At 31.8% G+C, this 19,662-nt stretch overlaps 3 protein-coding genes across 15 annotated transcripts in view; all 3 read left to right on the top strand.

Annotated features, from left to right (window-relative positions):
- The window catches only part of LOC114164076 (binding protein), a 46,946-nt gene extending 46,406 nt beyond the window's left edge, over positions 1-540 (top strand). For all 12 annotated transcript variants that reach the window (XM_028048572.2, XM_028048569.2, XM_028048567.2 and 9 more), the window contains one exon: positions 47-540. The gene's annotated coding sequence lies outside the window, so the exon portion shown is untranslated. The remainder of the gene's footprint in view (positions 1-46) is intronic.
- Positions 541-4,874: 4,334 nt separating this feature from the next.
- Positions 4,875-9,564, top strand: LOC114195894 (GATA transcription factor 25-like). Its single transcript, XM_028086324.2, has 7 exons — positions 4,875-5,291; positions 5,402-5,488; positions 5,719-5,852; positions 7,991-8,098; positions 8,260-8,365; positions 9,086-9,145; positions 9,235-9,564. Exons 1-7 carry the CDS (start codon positions 5,058-5,060, stop codon positions 9,334-9,336), a joined length of 831 nt encoding a protein of 276 aa, XP_027942125.1. The 5' UTR covers positions 4,875-5,057; the 3' UTR covers positions 9,337-9,564.
- Positions 9,565-13,551: 3,987 nt separating this feature from the next.
- LOC114164157 (GATA transcription factor 24-like) lies at positions 13,552-19,061 on the top strand. 2 transcript variants are annotated; one of them, XM_028048706.2, is made up of 10 exons: positions 13,566-14,090; positions 14,949-15,035; positions 15,125-15,258; positions 15,432-15,542; positions 15,729-15,840; positions 16,341-16,400; positions 17,798-17,866; positions 17,951-18,025; positions 18,131-18,211; positions 18,379-19,061. In XM_028048706.2, the coding sequence occupies exons 1-10, from the start codon at positions 13,830-13,832 to the stop codon at positions 18,442-18,444; spliced, it is 1,056 nt and encodes a 351-aa protein (XP_027904507.1). In that variant the 5' UTR covers positions 13,566-13,829; the 3' UTR covers positions 18,445-19,061. The 2 variants fall into 2 exon arrangements, with proteins under 2 accessions (XP_027904506.1, XP_027904507.1); XM_028048705.2 differs by having other exon boundaries at positions 13,552-14,090; positions 17,798-18,025.
- The last annotated feature ends 601 nt before the right edge of the window (positions 19,062-19,662 follow it).

The following is a 19,662-nucleotide window of genomic DNA, read 5'->3' as shown; positions in this document are numbered from 1 at the left end:
TCCAAAATGTACTGTGATGTTTCTTATATGGAAATATATTTTACAGGTCGTACAGGTGCAACCACTGACTAGTTTCTATTATGCTAAATTGCTAATATCACTAGATGGTGAGCTTGTCATTTTCTTCCTTTTGGCTGTTTTGAGTATCATTCCCATGAGGTGCTTGTGGATTCCATGAGATGAGTCAGTACCGGCTTTGGCTTTATCTGAAAATAGAAAGCATATCGACTTCTTCACACTGGAACAGAAGAACTGAGTGAATTATCATCTACTTTCTAAACCCCGTCAATTTTTTAATGATTTAGATTACATAGAGAAGTAAAGTAAGGACTTGGGGGTTTGTCCATACATGTACATTATATTCGTTAATTCTTCAATAGGATTACTAGGATCTTGTGCACTAAAACTGAAGCTGTACTATTATTTTTGGGTTTTTCTGTTGACACTCGGATTGTACAGGCCAAAGATGACCCTCCACAATGTCGTGTATATGCTGATATTGTTCATATAATGATTATGAAATGAAATTTAAGGATATCATATCGTGACTGAAAATATCGGCAAACAAAATTTATATCTTGTCAAACAGAAATTCTTGTTTCTTCAGTTAAAATGGACCTATTAATTCTGCTTTTCTCTTTCTACTTCTTTCTTACTTCTTTCTTACCCATATCACCCAGATTGGTCTTTTTTTTCTCCTTTTTTTTTCTCTGTTATTGTTCATCCCATGATTACTGCTTATTAAATAAATAAAGTGATTCCTTAGACACTAGTCCACACTTTCTAATTATATATGGTAATTTATTAAAAGCATAAAAATCATTTTACGATGTTGTAATTTAATTTTGGTAGGCTTTACTGTCACATCACTATTAAAACTTCTTTGTAACTTCTATTACAGTGTAAGGAAGAGTCTTCAAAGATTCATATTCATTGATGTTTTATCAATTTTTATTAGATTGTTGGCATAAATATATATTTTCAAAAATAGAAATTATTAAACATATGAAATTAGTTTATGAAAATAATTATTAAACATATGAAATTAGTTTATGATTACTTTAATGAATTTCACTGCTAAAATTTTAATTTTGTTTGCAAAATAGTGAAAATTAATTACTTAACCAAATTGATAATTTAAACTTTAAATTTGAATTAATTTATCTTAATGAATTATTTTAAAAAATTAGTCAAAAATATAATAAATTTAGAGTTAAATATATGTTTAGTTTCTAAACATTAGTGTCCAATTGGAATTAGTCTATGACTTAAATTTTGATACATTAAAGTTTCTGAATTTTAGAAATAAATTTTTGATACAATAAAATTTTCAAACTTTAGAAATGAATTTCAAATTAATATGAGAATGAGATTAATGCTGGGAGGGAGATCAAGCCTAAGAACGTGAGTGAGTGAGAATGGGTTGCAGTTGAGAGTTTAAATGAGATTGAGACTCAAAATGTAGGTGTTATAGTTCATGTGGAAGAGGATGATAAGCTTTTGGAAGATTCTTATTGGTTAGGACCCTAATGAAGAATCAAATTACGGTGTAGATGAAGATATTATAGTACTAGAAGAACTAATCCATGTGCATGTTGAATATGATGTAGAGAATGAATTGAATGAAGATTTATGTCAAAAACATGCGGAAGTTAATGTGATATAGGATGAAGATGTGAGTGGGGTAAAAGAAGTACTTCCAAGAGAAAAAGAAAAATAAGTACAAGAGCAAAAAAACACCTATGGAAGATTTTGAACCAGATTTGAGGAGAATTTGCGATCTCTGGCTAATGATGATAATCCCATTGATTACATAAATCTAAATGATAGGGGATTGCTAGATAATGAGTGAAACTCAAAAGATTTGGAGAATGGACAATGACAAAGAGTTATAAGAAGTTAGGGTAAATTTGGTATTAGAATGCCAAAAAGCATGGCAGATTACAATTACAAATTAGGAACATCTTTTACAAACATGAACAATTTTAAGGGAGCTATAAGAACGTATATTGTTGACTGTGGTAGAAAGGTAGAAATTTAAAATTTTTTAAGAATGATATCAGGAGAGTAGTGGGCACAAGAAAATGTAAGTGGTTTGTGTATTCTGGGCAACTAAGGAAAAGTTGAGGACACACATAATGTAATATAGAAATTCAAATTTGATTTACTCAATACTAAATGGTTAAGTGGTAAGTTGGAGTCTTATATAAAAGAAAATCCAAATGGTTAAGTGGTAAGTTGGAGTCTTATATAAAAGAAAATCCAAATGTCAAAGATTGTTGATATACCTAATAAAGTTGTGAAAATGGAACACAGTATTACAAAGTTTAAGACTAGAGGGCAATGTAAATGACATAAAAAACATAGGTAAGGTTCATTTCAAAACAATACAAAAGAATTTATGCCTATACATGAGTTATTGAGATCATGTCAATAATGAAAGTAAAAGTTAAAGAAAGAGATGATTTGTTAATATTCAACATGTTTTACTTATGTTTGAAAACTTACAATGATAGTTTTTGTCATGTTGGCTCATCATTAGTTTGGATGACCGTTTCTCCAAAGGGTACTATGGTGATGAAATTTTAATTGAAGTGGGAAAAGATCTTAATAACTAAAAGTTGTCACGGACTTATGTTTTAGTTGAGGGAGAGAAAAAGGAATCATGGTCATTGTTCTTAGAACTATTAATTGAAGATTTGGGAGGTATGAATGTGTGTCTTATACACATTTATGTTTGATTAACAAAATGTATGTATTGCATTTTTTTTTTTTATATTTTATATAGACTCATCAGATACACTATATATCTTGCATTTTAACGTGTTTTTGTTTTGTTTTCAATTTCAAAGGGTTTGTTGCCAACATTATAAGAAATTTTACCTATCAATGATTTTACTTTCGTCATCTCTATTCAAATTTTATAAAGAAATTTTCAAGGAAAAAGTTGAAGAGTATGATATAGAAGGCAACAACTGACATATATCCACAAGCACGAGACCCGACAAACATGTTTTGCAAAATAAACAACTTTATTTCATTATTATTGTATTTGTCATGTTTCCTTGTTCGTGAATTATGTATTGGTCAAGATCTTGGTTTACCTTTAAGATTATATGTGACACACTTACAAACGAGTGAGGCATTTAATAATGTCATTCTTAATACAAGAGTCAAACCCATTGTTCTAGCCAAAAAGTAAGAGATCGATCAGTCAGAGCATTCAAAGTTGTGTTCTATACTTTTTCCTATCTCCAATGGTCTATTTTATCCTTCAACTCGTACCCCTTAATATGTCCTGAACAATTGCTTGAATAATTCCCTTTAAATCTCTAAATTATTATTTTATTATACTAGTGTAACGTCTTTATCAATGATCATTCTAGAAATAATCAACATTTGAACTCTTCAACAAATCGGCCTTTGGCCTATCACTACACAATTTCTTTATAGTCTTAGCTTGAAAAAGGCATAAGACTAAAGGATCTTTCCCAATAATAACTCAATCGGCATTTGGGTTCTTCAACATATGAACTTTTGGTTTATCACTATACACATAATAATGATACTAGATAATATTACAATTTACATCATGAAACGAGAAAGAAAAAACAATGTTTAATTAGTATTTTAGACTTAATATTTGTAGAATTTATTTAATGTGATTCCTCAATTTCTTTTTCTCCTCAATTAATTTTTTATTTTATTTAATAGAATTCAATGTGATAATTTTTTATTAAATTAATATTAACACAATTTGGAAAATAGCAACATGACACTCTCATTCATATTTTCATATTTTTTTGTTTTTTGAATTTTTTTCTTTCTCTCTTTTCTATTGCCATACCACCACCAGACCTGAACATATACTGAACATATATGACAATGATATGACAATGATGTCACTACCCTCTGCAATTTCTTTCAAGAGGTTATTTTAGACTCCCATTTCATCCTAAAAATTTAAATTCAATAAGCACATCAACCTCAAAAAATATAATAAGAACATAAGCTAAAAAATTATTTATAAATACAAGACGGTTTGAAAAGTAAAAGAAAGAGCGGATGGGGCTTGAGATAAAAGAATGGAACAGGAAAAGATAGAGAGTGGGGTTTAAAATGTGAAAAGTAAATATACCTTAAAAGAGGGAGAAAAGAGATAATGATGGTGGAGAAGAGAGGGAGAAAGAAGAAAAGGATAGTAGATTAAGGAAAAGGTAGAAGGAGAAGAAAAAAGAAACAAAAATTTACATTTGATTACTTTCGTAGTGATATTAAATTGATGGATACATTGAAGTGAATCCCTTTAGAACTAAATTATAGACAAAAACAAATAAAAAAATTACATTAAATTAATCTCATAAATATTAAAAGCAAAATCCTAATCAATCCAAATAACAAATTAAAAATAACTTCCATTTGAAGAATTCATGTCAAATGAAAGCAAATTTAATCTGATAAAGAATAAAAAATGTTATAGAAGATTATTGACATCGGAGAGAAATTTCATCTTTAACCAAAGAGTAAACTTAAAAATTGATGAAATTACACAAATTTTCTTTGTTTTTATAATTTTATAATAATAAAAAAATGTTTTTATATTTTTATAGTATAAACTCTTTGATCAATGGCAAAGTTAAGGCCTTGATTAAGTCAATTGTAAGTACAAACCCATTTTGACGGATAATGTAGTTAAGATTCATTTGTGCATAGTCAGAAGTGAAAACTTATGTATAAATTTACTGAGGTGATTAATGTAATTTAAATTAAAAGATGGGCAACCTCGTAAATATGGATAAGTTCATGGTCAAATTTTCAGTATTTTTCTTTTCTTCTGAATCTCTCTTCATCAACAATCCAACATCATATTCTCAGACGTATTTATAGTTATCCCCACTGTGGTCGCCATCTTTCTTACTCCACCCGCTCTCTTCCCCATCCAACTGGGTTAGGGTTAGTTATTAGAATTAGAATTAGAATTAGGGTTAGGGTTAGGTTTCCTCTCCGGCGTAATGTGACACTTCCAAAACCCCAAATTCTATCCTCCCACCAACACAATGTATGATCCCTTGAACCAGATCGTCCCCGCCGAAGACAACGACGGCGACGCCTCCGACCAACACATCCATTACAGCTCCCACACCATAGAAGACGTTGGTGCCGTCGTCGAACACGTTTCCGCCGACTCCCTCTACGTTCCACCCCCTGAAATCTCTATCCAGGATTCTAGCCAGCTCACGCTCTCGTTTCGGGGCCAAGTCTATGTCTTCGATGCCGTCACACCTGATAAGGCAGTTTCTTGTTTCTTCTGTTTGCACTGTTTTTTTTTTTCTTTAAATCACTGTTTCTTCTGAAAATGAACTGAATTGTATTTCTTTTCACTGTTACGACGCCGTTTCAGGTCCAAGCAGTATTGTTGCTCTTGGGAGGCAGTGAACTAACTTCGGGCTCGCAATGTGCGGAGGAACTATCCCCTCAAAATCATGCGGTACGTTTCGACGGTAGAACTGGAAGCTCAAAGAATTTTAAGTCTTTCTGGATAAACTTCTTGAAAACCACTTTTATGTGTAAAATTGAACCTCTCTTATGGCATGAAATCAACTAATCACTTTAATTTTTGGAGAACTTAGACGATAAAGCTTTTTTAGGTGAAATTTATCCGATCAAAGTCTTTCTGAGGGTATTTTCTGGTTATACGTTTGTTGATGATGGGTTTAGGGTGTAGCAGAATTTCCTGCAAGGTGCAGTCTACCACAGCGAGTGGCATCGTTGAATAGATTCCGTCAGAAGAGGAAAGAGCGGTGCTTCGATAAGAAAGTTAGATATAGTGTACGACAAGAAGTTGCACTCAGGTCTGAATCTGATAGTAAGCTTTCTACTTGCAGTTAGAATCTTGAGCTTCATTACCAAACTATTTGCCTTTCATTTCTTAAACCATTTTGCTTATACGTGTATTGTTGAGTATATTAAATTAGTGATTTGTATGGCATATAGTCAAGAATGCTTGCTTTGAAAAAAGTATCATTTCATCATGAATGTATAGGTTTTGTAGTTTTAGTTTGTGATGACATATTCTGAGAGATACTTTTTTATTAGATTGATGTGGGCTAATGTCAAAACTGCACTATAAAACGGCCAGCTGAACCAGCACTTTTTAGTGCTGGAAGGACTGGTTCCTGATTTATATTTACATTGTTATGCTATGCCGCAACAATAAAAATTTATTCCAGGTGAACTTCAATTGCCCAAAGAAGTTGTTCAATATTTGACGGGTTTTATGACAAGCATTGTTTTTCACACTCTCATTTTGCTTCTTTCTGTATAAATATAAGTGTTTTGGATTCTTGTACATCACTCCTGTCAGGAACCTGAATTTTCTTATTTAGGGCCTATTTTTCTTTTTAAGAAAACAATTTATTGATAAAAGGGATTTTAAAAGTTATAATAATTGGATAAGTTTTACCTAAAACAAGGTGTTTTAGTGCTTTGCTCACGAGTTAAAAGTAGGAGCTTCTCAAAAAAGTTTTGAAGAGAAGATATGTCATCATAAATCTGTTCTTCAAAGTCGAAGCAAGTGTACATGTGTTGAGATATATGCCAAATCAATTCTATTATTCCTCTTTAAATGCATGGTTTATATGAAGGTATTCTAAAGTATTAGGATTGAAAGTCTTTTTGTTTCCAGTTATGTCACATGTCTACTGGTAGAAGCATCCAATACGACATGCAAGTACAATAAATTTTTAGTAAGAAATTACATTTTTTATTATACAAAACCATTCACGCAAAACATAGGGGATATGTCATACTGAAATATATGAATTCTGTTATATTGTGTGAGTATTGGTATTGGATAGTTAAACTGTAGAGATACATCACTAATTTTGGAGTATCTGTGCATAATAGGTTTCCAAAGTAGTTAATAGTGGCCAGATATGACTGCAATATCCCTACCACAGAGTGGAGCTTCTTTGCTCCCAAATGCTGGTATTGGAGTGTTTTGCTGTTACGGTGCAGAGTGCTACACAATAGCTCTTGGTAACTGGAACACATGGCACTCCTTCCTCTGATTTGCAAATATCTTTGTTTGTTTGCACCACAAAGTCTTCTGAACCTTTTCTTTCCATTTTCTGCATTCCAAGTGGACAGCAGTCTAAGGAAAATATGTGTTATTTACATTACGTAATTGTAGTTGACAACACTGTCCCCTTTTTTAGGGGACGATAATTGTATTTATTTTTATTTGATTATGCTCGTTAGACTTTCATTATTTCTTTTTAAGTTTGTTATAACTTATTCACTAAGATGATTGATAGATTAATCTTAAAGTTTACTATTTGAAAATTTGTTTACTGTTTATTTGTTATAAAGGTTTGAAATTAATATTTTTAGTTATGTTTTAGAAGTTGTTTGCAGCTGCCATGTTTTCTGTGTAATAGTTATTCTAATCAATAATGACGCCATGGCCTTTTCGGTGGTAGTCGTGCTGAACCATGTTCTACATTGACCATATTTGTTTGTGTTGAGACAATTTGACCGTAGTACGACTAAGATGAAATTGACATTAGTGCTTCTATGATTTTTGCTTCTGCTTCCCACATGACAAAATCAGTACAAAAAGATTTCAAGTAGAATTTATGCCTCCACAGCATCCTGTCAGTAAGTTGGATGCTTATTACACCCAATATTTTATATATGCTCAAGTGAATAGCTAAATGTTGATTGAGATTTTTGTTTCTATAGTGTGTATTGGAATGTACATAGTTGTTTTCTTTATTTAACGTCTCTTGATATTGTTGTTTTCATTAGCAAGAAACATTGTGGGCATTGTTTCCTATGTAATTAGTGCTATCAAATTCTGAAGCTCTCATATTTTGAAGGACTATTGAACATCATCATTGTTCACATTTTATTCTTATTGCTTACCATTTTAGCTGTTTGACTTTATTTGCTTCGGTGCCTATATCTTACCTTATTTTTTAATGTGTAGGATGCATCGTAACAAGGGTCAATTTACTTCATCTAAGAAACAAGATGGAGCTAATAGTTGGGGTTCAGACCAAGAGTCAGGACAGGAGGCTGTTCAATCTGAAACCTCGTAAGTTTCTTAATGTTACTTATGCAATGTTTAAACATGAATATTTTTTTCATCCTGATTTAATTCTGTGATTGACTGGTTTCTGGTGATTAAAGTTGAGTCTTGAGACATGCCTTTTGATGTTTTACTATCTCTTGTATTTCATGATTATCAATGTATAGTTGTACACATTGTGGAACAAGTTCAAAATCCACTCCAATGATGCGAAGGGGGCCCTCTGGTCCAAGGTCACTTTGCAATGCTTGCGGGCTTTTTTGGGCAAACAGGGTAAGCATTTCTCGATATGATTTGTATTTTTTTTTTGGGGGGGTGGGGATACCTGGCTTATCTTGTTTTCTATTTTTTAGTATGTATATGTACATTCATCTAGTCTAATTAACTGGAAGAAACCCATAGTAAGACAAAAAAAGTATCATTTGGCTCTCTTTAGATCTCCTTCCCATTCTTTCATCTATTACCTGAATGCTATGAGACAACTCATTTAGAGCAGAGGCTCTCGCTCATCAGACTGTTATGACATCAGAATGGACTCTGGATCAAGTCATATTCAAGTACACAGAATTCTCCATATTCCTCTGTGTTGAAAATGCTTGACAGATTTGGGAATTATCTAAGTTGGTTGTTTTATTTTGCAAAGACATTGAAGACCTATACATTATTCTTATATTCAGTTTTCTTATGTTTCTTCCAGTAAATTATTTTATGTGATATTTTCTAGTACTGTTTCTGGTTATAAAATTCTCGGGATGTTCTGGTTATCATCGCATTTCAGTTTGCTACCATAGTGTCTTACTATTTCCATAGAGGCATCCGATGTTAATTTGATTTCCTTTCCCTCCCATTTCAAAGCATGTCAAGGAAGGTGCAACTAAATTCTTTCGAGCATTAAATTCAAATTTGCTCAACTATGAATCTAAAATTTTCTAAGTTCAGTAATTTGAATCTGATTGTTATTTAATCCAACATTCTGACGCCGCAATTCTGCAGGGCACTTTGAGGGATCTTTCTAAGAGAAACCATGAACTCTCTATTGTGCCACTTGAGCAGGTATGTAAGTTTTCTTTTATTATATCAGGTTATCTTTACTCCGTGTGCCAATATTGCATCATTTTTTTCTCTTCTGCACTCGATGACAGGTTGATGTGGGTAATAAGAATGGCTTGGACTGTCGGAGCAATATCCCTGCACAACATGAGAATCATGTTAATGATAACAAAGCTTTGGTATCTGATCGTTGAGTTTTTCACTCACAAGTAAATGCAAGTCTTTTACTGTGACATTCGCAGGTTTATAGTAGTCCCATTCAGTTTGACCTATAGAATGTACAGTATATAGAAAAGCTCTCATCAATACAAGAGGTCTATTCCTACACTCGGATCGGTTGCATCTACTGTTTATGTATGAATGTACAAACTGGACTCGGAAATTATTTTATCTCGTACAAGAGGTCTATTTTTATACTCTCATATCAGTTGCATTAACTGTTTATTTATGAATGTATAAAACTGGGATTTTAAATGACCTTGATCTCGTTCAGTGATCGTGGTTTTAGTTTAACCTCGTGAAAAAAAATGTGCGCAATAGCATGCAATTGTTCTGGTGGATGGTTTTTGAACACTAAAAAGACTCGAGTTTATGGTTCGAGTCGTTTGACTAGTTGAAGATGTAACAAAGAATCATCAAACTACATATGGTTTTCGTAGTTCGACGAAATGTTGAGATTACTGGAAGTAGAAACCAAACAATATACTCACCTTCAATAAGAAACAAGACCTATGATGTTGGGGAGAAAGCTAATATAGACAAGTTATTTGTCTTGAAATAAGTGAAATGTTTATTATTTTTATGGTACTGTCGTTTGATAACCATTAACAATAAGCTGATATTTTAAAAATTTTTTTAATATATTTTAAAACATTATAATCAGTTTTCATTAGTGTATTACATAATCACAATATAGAATACATGGAAGTTAACTTATGTAATTGTTTTACATACATTCATAATGAAGGTTAACTTATGTAATTGTTTACATACATTCATAGTGTAATCTTACAAATGGTTGGATTAATCAGATAAGATTCAATGTTACCAACATTTAAGACTAAAATTATAGGGACTTTTAAGATAAAAATAATTCATGAACATTTTAATGATCAACACTTAAAATACATCTAATGAGAACAAAAGTTATAGGTTTATAAAATATATAATGTGATAAAAGAGAAAGAGACAAGATTTTTTTTTTCATGGGTGTATATAAAATAAAGGTATATGTGTACCATTTCTTTAAAAATCAGTGAAATTAGTCTGAAACAAAAACTTAAGCTTAATAGTGACATTGATGAATTTTTTTGAAATGATCGTATCTGATCGAACTTGATTAAATATGGATTTATTAAGTGAAGATATATTATATTCTTATCAATCAAGAATTATATTTATAAATTTAAAAGTATTAAATTATGATTAATAACAACGTGGAAAAAACTATCATTGAATGTATTATTTATTCAAATACTTTTGAGCTGTACTAGTAAGACTATTAGTGATCCAACTCACATCGTCATATACCTATCATAATTATTAAGTATACTTTTAACCTTGTAAATATATCAAATTTTGGTGTCAATCCTTAATTTTTTAATCTAATTGCTTCTAAAAGTAAATGATTACGCCTTCACTTTTGAATACTTTTGTTAACGTTGACTTATCAAAATTCAAGTCGTCGCTGCTCTATTTTGCAGTCATTTATTATGATGTTGGTGTGTGTCAGTGAATAACAGGGGAAGGTGTAATATAGTTCATATTCCTTCCTTATTGAAAAACTTAGTGAAAAATTTATATTCTTTTTCTTTTTCATTTTTTAGGCTCAAATCAGTTAAATACGTCAAGCCTGAAATTTTCATAAAGGGTTCAAATTTTCTTATGGTCATATATTTATGTATAACTTAACTTTAATTTATGAAAGTGTTTATGAATTAAAAATTAAAACTTTCTTAACATAATAGTGATTCAAACCTAACAAAATAAATAAAATAAATTTTTAAAATACTTACACAATTAAAAACTTAGCCACGTCTTTGACTATATATAGATCAAAATCTTCATTAATGCTTCACATAAAAATATAAAAGTTAAAAGAAACTTTTATCACGTGATAAATAAATTTACTTGCATAAATTTTATAAAAGCCTTTTTCATTTAATTTCTCCAAAATCTACGAGTTGCTTTTAACTTACAGAAAAAAAAAACTGCATTTTAACTACTTATAGTTTTCTCACATAAGTTTTCATAAAAAGATGTTCTTTCCATTTTTAGCGTTGTTTTGTAGAGACTAAACAATACAATAAATTTTATTAATTCTAATAAAACAGTCATTGAGTTTTCTATTATTACTCCCATTTTTAAAATTTACGACAATTAAAAAGTAACAAAAGGAAAGTATGTTTAAACAAAATCCGTTTAAAATAAAATTAAAAGTAAACGAGTAAAATTTAAATCGACTCATAAAGTGAAAATAATTAATTTTATTTTACAATTTCTTTACTATATTTTATCCTCTTTTTTTTTTTTTGTAGATACATTACATGAAAAAGAATTTCACATCCGTACCTTTAGCATCAGTTTTTCCATTCCATGACCAATAGATAATATGCATTACTATTTGTATAAAGCTTTAATGTAATGATTTCTCTAAACCTTAGTATGAAATAATTACTATATATCAATTGTTGAATTACCATATATTATTTTAATTATCTGTGTCATTTTGAATAAAATAATAACAATAATAAAAATATAATCGAAGAACTAGTATTTCAAAGGTATATATCATATTATCTTTCATATATACCAATAAATTAAATAATTATAGTTTAGTATGAAATTTTATAAATAGTCTATGATAGTATCTAATCTATTGATGCCCTTTTTGGTTTAAATCATGCATTTAAATCGGCAATTTAACGATATACAAAACAAAAGTAAGTCTGACTCATACACAAAAAGGACCCAAAAACATTAGCACACTCTTCAGTATAAACACTTAAAAGGCTTTTAAGATAAACTTTGAACTATTTTCTGCTGTAAACTCACGTCCAGAAAAAAAAAAAACTTAAATTAGTAATATTTATGATTTATTTGAAACTATTTTTATTAGGAAACTTTTATACATAGATGTATTCACAACATGAGACTTAAATGTAGCGTCTTTTTCAAACTAATAGACAGATTTTGTAAAGAGAGTTTGCACTTTCTCTGCTGGATTGTCCAAAGTCCAAACAAAAAATGCTTTACTTTCTACACAATACCGACAAAATGCTTGGTAAAGTGATGCACACTATCAATACAATAAAATACACTATTTTTTGTTGGGAAAATGTTCATTTATGGGTACACTGTTCCTTCTTAATCTTCTTATTAGCATGTTCTAATGTTTCTACATTCTATATCATTACATCTTCGGATGTACCAAAAATATCCTAAGATGTCTGGAGGTGGTAGGGTGTGGTGTGTTTCATAAATACAAAAATCATATCTATTTATTTTGACATCAACAATTTTTTTACCTATTTTTTTTAATCCACTTTTAACCTATCACTCTAATCATCATTCAATTATTTGTTTTTGATTTTTTTAGTGATATGATGTGATGATTTAAGAATGATAGAAGTGATGGATTAAAAATAAGTTAAAAAAAGTAGGTCAAAATATCATTTCTATTTTTTATTATAATTTTACGTTCACTTTTTTATTTTTTTGATATTTTTTTTAACAAATATAAAAACTAACTTTTTAATAATCAAAATACCTATAAAAGTATATTCTCAAATTATAATACATTTAATCTAAAAAAAGAAACATTTTCTTAGTAATAAACATCTAAAATAGTAAGTGTTTTTGAATGAAGAAAATGGCACGAACAGAATCGAAGAGACCAACGAACCACAAAACAGATTCCGATCCAACATCATAATATTCATTCCACGAACTATCTATAAATGGTTGTTTCCCACTTCCAATAATGCTCAGACCACACCATCTCACGTTACATCATCACTCATATCATATTCACTGCTAAAAAAATCACAACATTCTACACTGTTTTCATGCCTTCTTTTGGAATCTCAAACACAAACATTTTTTACAAGGAGTCACGAACTGTAAATTTAATACTCCAATCTTTTGGATTTTTTCTTAAAATTTAACATCTGTACAAAAATAGAGCTTAAAAAATATTTTTTAAAAACAATTAATAAATGTGTAACTGACTTTTATTTGGTGTATTATTTGAGCAATTATTAAGTGCCTAACCTATTATATATGTATGAGTAGACGTGACGTGAGAAGCATTTACACTGCTCTGCGAACCGTTAACTTGAGGAGAAGTACCTACACCCTACAACCGTACACCTTCTCACAAGGGATAACTAACTACCACTTTCATCTTTTCTTTCTTCATATATACTCTCTTCAACAAACAATAACAACAACACCACACGCTGACGCCGTCAAACAAAATTTCACTCTCCTTTTCGGTGCGTGTCTTTCACCAAACACGCCCTTTCTTCTCCTCTCTCTCTCTCTCTCTCCAGATCTTCGCTCCCTCCATTTTTCTCTCCTTCTCGAACCTTGCACCACCTTCTTGGTAATTCAATTTCCGTCACGTACAGCATGCTCCACCGCCTCACAAATTAGGGTTTCTGCTGTCCGAGAGGTGGGGGAATCGATGGCGTCAGTGAATCCGCAGCCTCTGCAGTACCAGGACCCTGCGATACCCGTCGACGACGACGACGACGATGACAGTGACGGCGCTGATGATGATGCTATGGATGAGTTGGAGGATGCGCATGTTAGTTCAGTGAACGTGGTTGCTAATGCTGCGAGTGCGAATCATGAACCGCTGCCTGCTATGCCTTCCAGAACTAGCGAGCTCACTCTTTCTTTCGAGGGTGAGGTTTATGTCTTTCCCGCAGTCACTCCTCAGAAGGTAATTATTTTATATAATAACTATTTATAATATATATATATATATATATATATATATATATATATATATATATTGTTTGGAATATTCTTGAACTTCGAAGTTTTTTTTATTATGCTATGGTTCGTCGTTTTGTTGACATAATTCATTGCGAAATTGCAACTGGCTTCGGTCATGTAGGTTTTTTGGTAAATTTAACAAATTGATGGGCGGGGAGTGTTGTTAAATGTTAGGATTGTAAAGAAAAAGTAAATAGCACAAAGGTTAAATGAAATTATATGCTAAGTGGCTTTCGGATTGGCAATATGTATACTCGTATAAATTTTCTTTCGAAGTAGAGATAAAGATTCCGTAGACACAGAATCAAGTAAAATTCCATCAACGAAATAGTTTTCTGTAATGTTATGTATTTTGTTGTAAGGGAGTAATCCCAAATGAATGATACTCTGCAGGATGTGTGGGCTATGTCTTGGTTTTTGTCATGATTAAGGAAAGATTTATATAAAGCATGGGGGTGAATTAGAAATGTGCTGCAGAGTTGGATTGTTTACACTCTGTTATTATTAATCTATTGGAGAATAAGAAGTTTGGAAAGGCTTGAGCTTAGTATTGGGACGATATAGATTTAACCTCTAGCCTAGGCTTCACCATTTTGGGTATTGCATTGTACCTAGACTTAATTGCATCAACCAAACGAGATAGTACTGCAATTTTCTTAAGAATATACTCGTTCAAGTTTCTGATCATTTCAAACAATTGATGGGACATAGAAACCGGCATTTAAATTAGACCTATGTACTGTTCAACTCTTCGAAAGAATGGCAACCGAGAAATGCTTGGTGATCAAATTTTACATTGCAGGTTCAAGCCGTCTTGCTGCTTTTGGGAGGACGTGATGTGCACGCAGGTGTTCCTGCTGTTGAACTACCATTTGATCAAAGTAACAGGGTAGTGTATATATCTACTTAACGAGATCAGCTTGATATCTGGTATTGCAATTTTTGGCTTGCATTTGAGTACTTTACAAAATTCTCTAGGGTATGGGTGATACTCCAAAACGTTCGAACCTTTCACGAAGAATAGCATCCTTGGTCAGATTCCGTGAGAAACGAAAGGAAAGATGTTTTGACAAGAAAATTAGGTATTCTGTGAGAAAGGAGGTGGCACAGAGGTAAATAAAATTTCAATTTTACCCGTTTCACCTAAATTATGCGATGACCTTTTTTTCCAATGGAAACTGACTTGGATGTGATAATAACATCAAGTTGTTTCTGAAGTTTAAGGTGCTCTTTTATATTTATAACTTTTTTGTGTTCTGTTTTTGTTGTGTTTTTCTCTTGTTAGGATGCATAGGAAGAATGGGCAGTTTGCATCCTTGAAAGAAAGCCCAGGTTCATCTAATTGGGACTCTGTCCGGAGTTCTGCTCAAGATGGCACTTCTCATTCTGAATCTGTGTAAGTTTTAAAGCTTGAATTTCCTATATATATATATATATATATATATATATATATATATATATATATATATTATTTTATCACAGGGTTGTGGTTCTTTGCGTGTGTATTTTATTCCATTTTGTATTTTATTCCAATTTTGTAAACATTAATTATTGCCACTCCTTGCTTTTTTATGTCTTCTAGACGCAGATGTCACCATTGTGGTGTCACTGAAAATAATACTCCTGCAATGCGTCGGGGGCCAGCTGGACCAAGGACTTTATGTAATGCATGCGGCCTTATGTGGGCAAACAAGGTTAAGTTTGGTTGTGATGAAATGCTTGGTGTGAACTTGAACATCTGTATTTCATTTTAAGTACAAGGACAAAATTGTTTTCCTCCAAATGAAGTCAGCTAGCTACATGGATGAAATGATACTATCGTGTTATGTCAAACTTCTTGTGTTCAGAAAGGCCATATAAGTTTAAAGTAGAATTATCAAAATCTGATTATAATATTTTTGTCCATAATGATATGAAACTGTTCTGGATTCCTATGGTGCCATTTCATTGTTCATGTTGTGGACTATGGTCCCAATGGAATAAGAACTAGCCGGAGCTTTATGGTAAAGATAGCCTTTTGCCTTATCAGTGGCATGTTTCTGACACATGACATCCGCTGGACAGAATTTCATTTTTCTCTTTCCTTGCATTCCCTTTGTTCCTTCTCATGAACTGCATGCATCATCAATTTCATTGACTTTTTGCACCTTACAAATATCTCCATTTCCCTGAATTCACTTCTCAACTTTGACAGGGCACACTCAGAGATCTCAGCAAGGGAGGAAGAAATCTTTCTGTTGAGCAAAGTGATCTGGTATGTAAGACAGACCTTAATTTTCTTCCAATTTATTCCCTGATTGTAAATGCAAAGGGGAATCGGTTCTATTTTTAATTATCAGTTCCAAATGAAATATCTCATTCATGGATCTGTAATAAGTTCTTGGGTGTGAAATATCTGAAGTTTTTTCTCGGTAAATATTGTGATGGGAAAATTAAATTCACTAGAGGTAAAAAGAAAGAGAAAAGTAGGGGAGGATAAGTCAAGTTACTGATGCTCTAAATTACGATTCAGTCACTCTCCCTTAGTAACAAAGTCAAAGATCATCGGTCAAAACCCCCAATTGGATAAGGTATCTTGATGAAACTTACCCGTTAAAGATTTCTGATTCCAAGCAATAGTGGAAAAAGTTGACATGATAATGAATTTCCCTTGTGTTTTGATGGAGTAATTAATTATTTTAAAGAATTCAAAATGCTTTGAGTGAAGTATGTGTTCGGATGATATTTTTTTTTTGAAGAACATTTTAAAAATGTGAAATTATTTTAATTTTAGTTATTCCAATATATAATTTAAATTCTATTAAAATAGTTAGAATTGGAAATGTTACACTTGTCTTTTATCTCACATTATGTCTTTTCATTCTCTTATCTCCTCTGTTTCTGTCCCCTCTCTTCTACGTTCTTTCCTCCGCTCTCCTCTGATTCTCTTTCTTTTCCTCTTTTTTTCCTTTCTCCTATCTCTCCCAATTTGTCCTCTCTTCTCTCTCTGTCTTCTCTCCTCTCCCTTCTCTCTTCTTTTTTATATATCTCGCAATATTGATTTAAAAGTGTCATATTTATATTTTTAATTAATAAATACTATTACATATTAGCTTTTGTTATTAAATGTTTAAAATTAGTTAATATTTGATACTGAAATATCAGTTATTTAAATATTTTTAATTTTCCTACGCATACTAGAAATTGAGTTAGCTATCCAAATTAAAAATTTAAATTTAATAAATTTAAATTGTTTTTTCTAAATAAAATATTTGAAGAACATAAAAATTTTATGTTGAACAATTCAAATTTAAAACATTTCAAATCCGTTAAAATTTTTAAAAGCGACCTACTTTTTTGTAAAAGATTTATTACTCAGCACTGCATGGTTGACTATAAATATTTGGGTTAAAATTATTTCTAACCAGAAGCGGATCCAATTTTTCTTTCTCAATAGAATTTCAAACAACCTAATCCCCAATAAGGGTGAAAAACAAGCAAACCAACTTATTAGTATTGGGTTGTTTTGATTGGTTTTATGACAGTATCTCGTTTGAACAGCCTTACCTGAAAGTCTTTGCGGTGCATATATCTAGGTCCTTTCAGTTACATTGCAGTTCTACTTAATACATAAATTGGTGGTTTACTCATCAACGTGAATGGAATTTTCAGGATATTCCTATTGATGTCAAGCCTACTTCTGTTATAGAAGGAGAATTGCCCGGAATCCATGATGAGCAAGTAGAAGCTTTTACATATTGCAAATTCATTTTCGGCAGTACACATTTTTTTCCTTTTCATGAAAACTTTTCATGGGGTATGCAGGGTAGTTCTGAAGATCCGTCCAAGTCCAACACAGGTGATGGTTCTAGTGGTCATGCAGTAAACCCCAGTGATGAGGTAGTTTTAAATATATATGTGTATGTGTGTATTGAGAAAATGAAAGCATATAATGAATTGCTATGATGCTAGTCTTAATGGGTATTGGGTTGATTTCTTGTTCAGGAATTGCCTGAAACTGCAGACCACTTTACAAATGCTCCGCCATTAGGACTTGGTCATTCTTCAAGGAATGACACTGAACAGGTATCACAACCCTACACAATTGTAAGGTCGACTTCATCTGAGTTTTAATAGCCCCACTTTACCAACGAAAGTTAAAATGGAGACAATTATACATTTGTAAATACACGAGTTATGTTCATAACAAGCATTTCAGTAGCAATTTCTTATGAGGTTCATTTTATCTTCAGGAACCTCTGGTTGAACTTTCTAATCCTTCAGATACAGATATTGACATTCCAGAAAACTTTGATTAGAAGGTACTAAGTGATTCATTACGTTGAGGGGTTTTATATAATGGTCCCTCTGTAGTATATTGTTGATGTACTAATGAGATGCAGATCTAGAAGCAGTGATACATACCAGAAATAATTAGGAAATTCGGGGTTATGACTAATTGTAGCCCTCGGAAATGGAAATTGAAATGATTACGGATTAGCAAATGTCAAGAAGCTCTGCTATTCCGACCTAACATTGGGTAGTCTGTGACATTGATGCTGGTATACGTGCCAAACATTGTTTGTGTATATGTTATAATGTAATTTTCCTTCAGTGTTTATATCATAAAATATTCATTAGTGAGGCCTGTGTTAATAAAATTGCTCTCTACATGCTCCTGACTATCATAATTTCATTGAGATCAAAGCTCTGCAACCTTGATTTTAGAGATGAAATTTCGGTGATATGGTCTGCCACTCAAGAATGGGTATTGGAACATCAAGGCAGCAGTGTGGAAATTAGGACCTTCAGTGAAGTTTAGGCTTGTGCTGCTCGACTCTTGGTGAGACCATTTGAATATGTTATAATTAGGTCAGATAGACTTGTTCCAAATGTACATATACATATAAAATAAATATTAATCATCGTCTTCTCAGTGTTCTTCCATACACATTTATCACCGCTGTTGGGCAGGCCCAAAATATTGCCACTGTTGTCATCTGCGTGTCTAATAATATACCAGTATATATAGTTCTTATAAGGAGAACTAGTATATTTACTTAACTACTTTTACAAAACTATTACTCTTCCTCCCATGATCTGTCTTTTGTGAAAGAGGACATAGATTTCAAAATAAATGTAATTTTTACGACTTATATTGAGGATCCCATACAAGTTGTACAATCTTTCAAAGGTCACAATTTGCAAGTCACAATCCGAAGAGTATCCTTTTCTTTACGGTGAATTGATTTCGACTCTTTGTCCAATTTTCTTTTTCGTTGCTATGGCGGTGTTTGGGTGAAGCGACAACGCCATGGTTCCTCCTTGTGTTCTTCAATTTCCGCTAATTCAAGGAATGCAACTTGCGGTACATGGTTTTCCCTTGAGTTGTAAATCGAGCGAATTTTAGAAATAAGAAGTCTATAATAAAATTTTATACTTTATTAGATGGTTCTATTTAGATTAACATATCTGGATTGTCGGAGAAGCGCAATTTGCTAATTGAATAGAACGTGATCAAAAACATTAACGAGTGC

Source organism: Vigna unguiculata, chromosome 9, assembly GCF_037176805.1.
Source record: "Vigna unguiculata cultivar grain cowpea cultivar isolate G323 ecotype 2 chromosome 9, ASM3717680v1, whole genome shotgun sequence".
Classification (NCBI taxonomy): domain Eukaryota; kingdom Viridiplantae; phylum Streptophyta; class Magnoliopsida; order Fabales; family Fabaceae; genus Vigna; species Vigna unguiculata.
The sequence above is the reverse complement of the archived record's forward strand: the minus strand, read 5'-3'. Positions and strand labels throughout refer to the sequence as shown.

Bases quoted from the DNA above. Each gene is read 5' to 3' on its own strand.
- LOC114195894 (XM_028086324.2), top strand. From the start codon at position 5,058: ATGTATGATCCCTTGAACCAGATCGTCCCCGCCGAAGACAACGACGGC. The intron at 5,489-5,718 runs GTACGTTTCGAC...TGATGGGTTTAG, and splicing joins TATCCCCTCAAAATCATGCG to GGTGTAGCAGAATTTCCTGC. The intron at 8,366-9,085 runs GTAAGCATTTCT...GCAATTCTGCAG, and splicing joins GGCTTTTTTGGGCAAACAGG to GGCACTTTGAGGGATCTTTC.
- LOC114164157 (XM_028048705.2), top strand. From the start codon at position 13,830: ATGGCGTCAGTGAATCCGCAGCCTCTGCAGTACCAGGACCCTGCGATA. The intron at 15,036-15,124 runs GTAGTGTATATA...AAAATTCTCTAG, and splicing joins CATTTGATCAAAGTAACAGG to GGTATGGGTGATACTCCAAA. The intron at 18,026-18,130 runs GTAGTTTTAAAT...TTTCTTGTTCAG, and splicing joins CAGTAAACCCCAGTGATGAG to GAATTGCCTGAAACTGCAGA.